The sequence below is a fragment of the Semicossyphus pulcher genome, unplaced genomic scaffold (genome assembly GCF_022749685.1).
Source record: "Semicossyphus pulcher isolate SPU_LCO1_2020_fin unplaced genomic scaffold, fSemPul1.0.p SCAF_18, whole genome shotgun sequence".
Taxonomy (NCBI): Eukaryota; Metazoa; Chordata; class Actinopteri; order Labriformes; family Labridae; genus Semicossyphus; species Semicossyphus pulcher.
In genome coordinates this window covers 10,749,970-10,756,205 of record NW_027211691.1, presented here as the reverse complement: position 1 = coordinate 10,756,205, position 6,236 = coordinate 10,749,970, and the positions used below count along the sequence as shown (strand labels likewise).

At 44.3% G+C, this 6,236-nt stretch overlaps 1 protein-coding gene across 1 annotated transcript; it reads left to right on the top strand.

Moving 5' to 3' along the window:
* The first annotated feature begins 231 nt into the window (after positions 1–231).
* On the top strand, positions 232–4,263 carry LOC138596128 (uncharacterized). The gene is made up of 6 exons (XM_069667735.1): positions 232–471; positions 2,091–2,138; positions 3,008–3,118; positions 3,395–3,511; positions 3,678–3,758; positions 3,845–4,263. The coding sequence occupies exons 1-6, from the start codon at positions 349–351 to the stop codon at positions 3,896–3,898; spliced, it is 534 nt and encodes a 177-aa protein (XP_069523836.1). The 5' UTR covers positions 232–348; the 3' UTR covers positions 3,899–4,263.
* The last annotated feature ends 1,973 nt before the right edge of the window (positions 4,264–6,236 follow it).

The window sequence follows — 6,236 nt, the reverse complement described above, 5'->3', positions numbered from 1 at the left end:
GTCGGGAGGTTTGACAACGCAAGTTTCCCCACTCTCTTATTTACTCATACTCAAGCGCACACACTCTTTGGCTGGAGCTACAGTGCAGGCATAAGTGGAAAATGTCCTTTCTGCTCCTCTTTGGGTAGGGGGAGCTTTTTAAAGGGGAGGCCCCTCTACATGTCTGACATGTTTCTGCAGGACCGCAGGCCACTGGCTGGCGCAGAGAGCAGGCTTGTGGTGGGCTGTTTGTCTGCGTGAAGCTGGCATGGCCTCCCGTTCCCCTGCATCTGGTCCCCATTAGCAGAGCCGAGAGTATAAAGCAGAGAGCTGACAGGGGCTGGGAACACTCGAGTTCCTGCCTGGATCATGGGGTTTACTATCTGGCTGTGCGTGCTGTGCCTGCAGGCGAGCCTGCTGTCACACGCCCTCGACTGCTCAGGATCAACACAGGGAGAGCTGTGTGTCAGCGGACAGACCGCAGACGGACAGGTAAGAGACGCGCTTCTAATGGATGTGATAGTTAGGGATTGACAGGGCTGACCAAGGTGTTCATTATGTATCAGTCATCGTCAGTGTTGATGGGACACTACAGGGGTGTGTGACGCTTGTTTGAGTCTTTTTAAATGTTGTTTTCTGGACTAAACTGCATAACACGTCTGTTGAATGAAAGCGGGAAAAAAATGAATTATCAGCATGTTCTCCATTAAGGGCGCTTCAGTTCAACACTTTATGTAATACAATTAGACTGCTGAAAGCTGGGCTACATCTCCAAGTTATGTCAAGTCTATATGATTCTAATTTCAGTAGAATAGTATGTTACATTTTTGAAAATAACAGTACATTTTTATCAAAATGTTTCTTTACAAACCACATCTCAGATTGCTCAAGCTTGAAGTCTTAGATTTTAGAACGTTTTTTGCCTTAGGGTGAATGATGTGGATTAAGATCCATGCTAATATCAGTATTTTTTAAAAGATTCATAACAATATTTAAGAGTTTGTTTCTTCAGTTTAGGTATAAATGACTAAAAGCACACAGTGTTTTATTTCAGACTCAGCGTTGGTCAGTGTTTCTACATTAGCTCCGGTCAGAGGACGCCAGTGACTCTGCTGGAATGTGACTTCACTCTGACTCCTCGGAAAACAGCCTGCTGTGACGATAATAGTGGTCAAGTGTGCTTCGGGCTGGCTGGAGACGTGTACAGTCTAACTCTGACCTGTGGAGACGTATCATTTATTTTTCTAACAGAAACAAAGTCTCATTGTGATGGTTTTTACAGCCACTCTGAAAATACACCCCTCTGTGGAACAAAAATCTTTCAGCTCCCTTCTTTTGGCTTTTCATGTGGCAGCCGGCTGTTATACTTTAAACTTGCGGTTTAGCATTTTTTTCTGCGGACAGTCCTCGTGTTGTGTCCAAAGCAATCGCCCTCATCTGGACAACGGATTGGACAGCTGCAGGAGCAGAGAGGAGGATTTTCACCCACACATGAAAGAGTTTCATTGAGAATCCTGTTTGTGCCACATATTCTGCAGCAGCTATTTCTATTGTAATTACAGCATGCGCAATTAGAGGCTTCTAATGTGGTGGCGGCTAACTAATACCCGATGCAGCATCTTTTCCGAGGCTGCATTTGCTTTAGTTTACTTGCGTTTTGCCTTTTTCCCACCGAGGTCACTCGTGTTTATAATGGAGTGGAATGCATTCGATGAGTAATTTACGGGACGCAGAGACACATTACGTGCACAACAGCAGAAAGCCAAATGGATTGTGGCAGATTTAGCTTAATAACCCCCCCCCCCACACACACACACACACACACACAACATACAGCTTGGTCTAATTAAGCTTGCAAAACAGCTGTAGCTTCCACACTGAAATGGTGCCATATTTGGTGACTTGAGTGAGGAAGAATTATTTGTTTTGACTAGTTTTTATGTAAATTGGGACATTTTGTTCCACATGGTTTGTCTGGGTCAGTCGACTGTTTTCCCACAGTAAAATTAAACTTACTGCAGTGTGGCAACATCTGTGTTATTATGAATGCGTCCACTTCTATGCTGGATAAAAAAGACTACCTCTTGACTCTGTTCTCTTCCTCTTCACAGTATGATGATGACAAGCAGCAGAGGGCGCTACCCTTACCTGAAGGACTGGTAGGTGCTCTTACTTACTCCCTGCTCAATCCTTTCAGTGCTCTGTGAGAGCGATCTGGATTATAGCAGGTTTAACTCTGAGGGAGTCGGTCCTAGAAATCCGACAGCAGGCCGAGGGCAAGAGTAAAGAGGAGGCAGAAACAAGCATAAACACGGTTATAGTAATCAATGCAGGCTAAATGTCACTGATAAAAATGTAATGCAAGCCTCTAACGCAAATTAGCAATATGTGCATCCCTGCAGTAACATATGCACAGTACAATTATCCTCCGACTCCATCTGTACAGCTGTTGCTGCAATGAATTCTCAAATATACTAAGCTCCAAATGTAGGTCAAAGGCAATCACTGTAAGCCCTTTAAATGGCATAGCAAATTATTGCGAGGCAAATATTTTGTGGCTAATGTAGTCAGGGTTTGTTTTCAACAGAGCGGAAAAAGAGAAGGAGCAGGAAGTTATTATCCAATAATGGAAGCGGTCTTTTTTTATTTCCACTCTTATATAACTCGGGGGTAAAAAAAAATGCAGCATTGATTGGAGTCGAGGCCCGGGGGGTAGAGTTATAAATTCACCACAAAGTCCTAATTGGCAAACGGAAACCTGTTGTTTCTGCGAGTGACAGTCCATTTATTAGGAAAACGAGTGGATCGATGGCAGTGCTTCGTTTATGAGCAGATCAATGAGGAATGCAGGACATGGCGGGGACGCTGGCGATAATAATTTTGCAGTATCCTTCCCCCTATGATGGATTTGAGTGCTATTAAAAGCAGAAAGGAAAACTAGAACATTCCTCTCACATAAGACTCTATGCAAGAGCTGTTGTTTCCCTCTGTGGGTGTGGATGTGGTTGTGACTGTCTCATCCTTGCAGAATTTGTTCAGACGTAAGAGACAGCTGGAGCGGAGGGGTCCCACCCACCTGAGCCACTCCGGCCTGCCTGGGGCCGTCTCTGTCAAAGGCTTCCCTAACACTCTCATCCAGGTAAGCCAATCGCGTTAGTCACACGGGAGTCGGAGTGAGCAGAAGCCACATGTGGGGGAGGTGGTGACTGGTTTACTGCCACAGGTCCAGTGAAGTTTTAGTCACTCTGAATCATCTGAAATACAGAAATCATCCACTTTGTTTGTTCACTGAGTTGATAAAAAGTACCATATAAGAGCATCTTTGTTAGAAGGAGACTAGCCTGGATTCAAATGGCACAAATGTGTGCACATTATTCATCAGTATGTGTGCTAATCCCTGCGTTTTGTCTCTAAGGCTGATAGGTCCAGGCGACACTTGCCTCAAGCTGCCACTAAGAAAAAGAACAAGCGTAAATCCCGTGTCGGCTCCTTCTCCCTCCTGAGCAACGACAAGAAATCCAACCCCCTACAGGTGAGTCTTTATCGACCTCCGTGCTGAAGGAGGCAGAGTTGTCGGGGAACCTTACTTGGTTTTATTGGATCACATTGATCAACTTACCGGTGCGATCCGTCCGTTGAAATGGCTTTTTAACGTCAGGTCCCAAACACAACTTCTTATCTGTTGATTTCACTTCTAGGTGACTCGAGCAAAGAGACAGGTAAAGCTCGACCCACCCAAGAGAGGGAACTCAGGTCGCTCCGGGGCTTTCTCCGTCCTGGTGAGTCTTGACGTCGTGTTTATCCTCCCTAAAACAAGTGTACTAACTTTGATGGATACTTACATGATGTGTTCTTTGCTCTCCAGGGAGATCCGCAGACTGAAAGTCAGACGATCGAAAGACCCAAAAGAAGCATATAGAGTGTACACGGTACAATTGTGTCCACATTTTTGCTCAAAACATTTAAGAAACTGAAGATTGGTTTAAAAATCTGACAAGAACTTCTATGTTTATTTAGTTTAATGTTTGAGTCCATCAATGCTGTTTCAACTGTAAGCAGGCCGGCTTTTATGAGCTCGTCTGCACTTAGGGATACTTTATATATACTATTTTAAGTTTCTAATATATTCCTGCATGTTATAAGAATCAAAAGATCCCATATTAATATTCTAGTTTGCCATTTTGATGTAACCTATTTAATCACAGATTCCTTATGAAGATTGGGGGTATATTTTTGCAGAAATATTTCTTGTGTTGTATCAGATTCAATAAAAGTTCAGTGGAGACACAGTGTAAAAGTCTTTGTTCCGTAAGATCTTTATGCTCCATTGAGACCATCCATCTATTAGCTATACCGCTTATCCTGTTCAGGGTCATGGGACGCCTATCCGAGCTGTCAATGGGCGAGAGGCAGGGTACATCGTAGACTGAACGCCACATATTCACACCTTTTTAAGGTCACCAATGAACCTAACGAGCATGTCTTTGGACTGTGGGAGGAAGCCGGAGTACCTGGAGGGATGCACGGGGAGAACTCAATGCAAAAAGGCCCACATCATCAGAACCTGGACTCGAACTAGAAACCTTCTCGCTGTGAGGCAGCAGCGCTAACCACTGCACCAACGTGCAGCCCCTCCATTGGGACCTTCTCTGAAAAAAAAAAAGCAGTTTTGTGCACTGGGCTCCATTAACAAATTGTGTAACTGTTTTTGCAGCAGCTCAGTCTTTCCCTCTCTCTTTCCCAGAAAAACACAACATAAGTGCCTCAGACTTCAAATTAAGTATCATGGGGTTGAAACGCCACTAAGTCTCCAATTACGGATGGCGAGTGTTACAGGTATTGTGCCTGGTTGGCAGGATAAAGCAGCAGGAAGCTCTCTCCTGTGAAAGACCGTAATCCATTTATATTACAGCAGCCAAGGGCAAATAGGCTGCGGAGGGGGAAAAAAATCTAAATGTAGTCCAGACCATCTGTTTCAGGAGTCAAACTTTGTCTATTTAAATATCTTGTGTCATTTTTAATTCATTTGGCCGGGGATGGAGACACAGCATGGTCTGGGCGAGAGTATTTTTGCAGGACGCTGACGTAAATGTGCGCATCTGCATCTGGGTCTCTACCTATTTTCAGTTTATCCATCTGCACAAATCACCTGCACTGTACTGTGGCGAGAGTTTATTGGGTTCAAAATAAAAGCATGGAAAATAATGGTTCCTAAAATTGTACCAAGGCCCACCCAAAATGATGCCACCAGGAAGTCCAGCGTATGAGGCAATCTGATGAGGCCTGTGAGCCTGTGTAAATGTGTAAGGCAATCTAAGTGAACAGGATGACTCATCCTGCGCTCATTTACTGATCAAAGCCCTCAGCTCATGACGTAAGCATGCAGTGCTCACAGTCTCATTATTATGGTTTTTATAGTCACAAACAGACGGAAAAATAAGATAGGTTATTTTTAATCTTGGCATTTTCCCTGAAGAACATAATTGATGCTGAATATCCTTCAGCTTCTCGTTGCGGGAGAAAACAGACAAGTGGAAGGTCCCGAGCAGCTGACACAGTCATCAGATAACCTGGAAAAGCTGGTTGTGATCTGTCGCGGTGTCGTCGCGATGACGAACAACCCCAGGATGCCATTCTGATTTCTCAGAAAAACATCAATGATAAAGGCCGGGATCAGCCTCACACGAAAACACGCACACACACTGCTGTGACGGCTTCCAGCAGGGTATCACTCATTGACTGTACCCTTGGGCTAATGTATCCTGGGAAACCTCTGGTTGCTGATCTGATGGACCGAGGCGGAAGTGTCCAAGTGTGTGAAAATGCTGCAGACAAATACACACCAACACGTCACAGAAATCAACCATATCAACCCGTTTCCTCTGCTGACGTAAATGTGAAATTAAAGTTCAGACTTCATTCTGAGTATGTGTCACCGTGTGTGGTCAATACAAAGAGAATCCTCACAGTTTTAGCAGTCATTGCGGTTGTGTTGTGGCATGCCGCATTGTTTCCGCTCCACTTTGGGTTCAGTCATCCCCTCAAGAACAAAGCTGGTGATAATAACTTCTAACAGAATAATTAGATAGCCTTCAATCTATAGGATTGCGGTTGGAAATGGCCGAGCATAGCGATATTTCCCATAAAAGCTCAGTCAGGTTCGTATGTAGTTAGTGGCTTTAAACATCCTTTTCAAGTAGTGGGAACCACAAAGTAAGTATTAGTTTCTGTTGACTGGAGGATCTTCGTCCCAAACA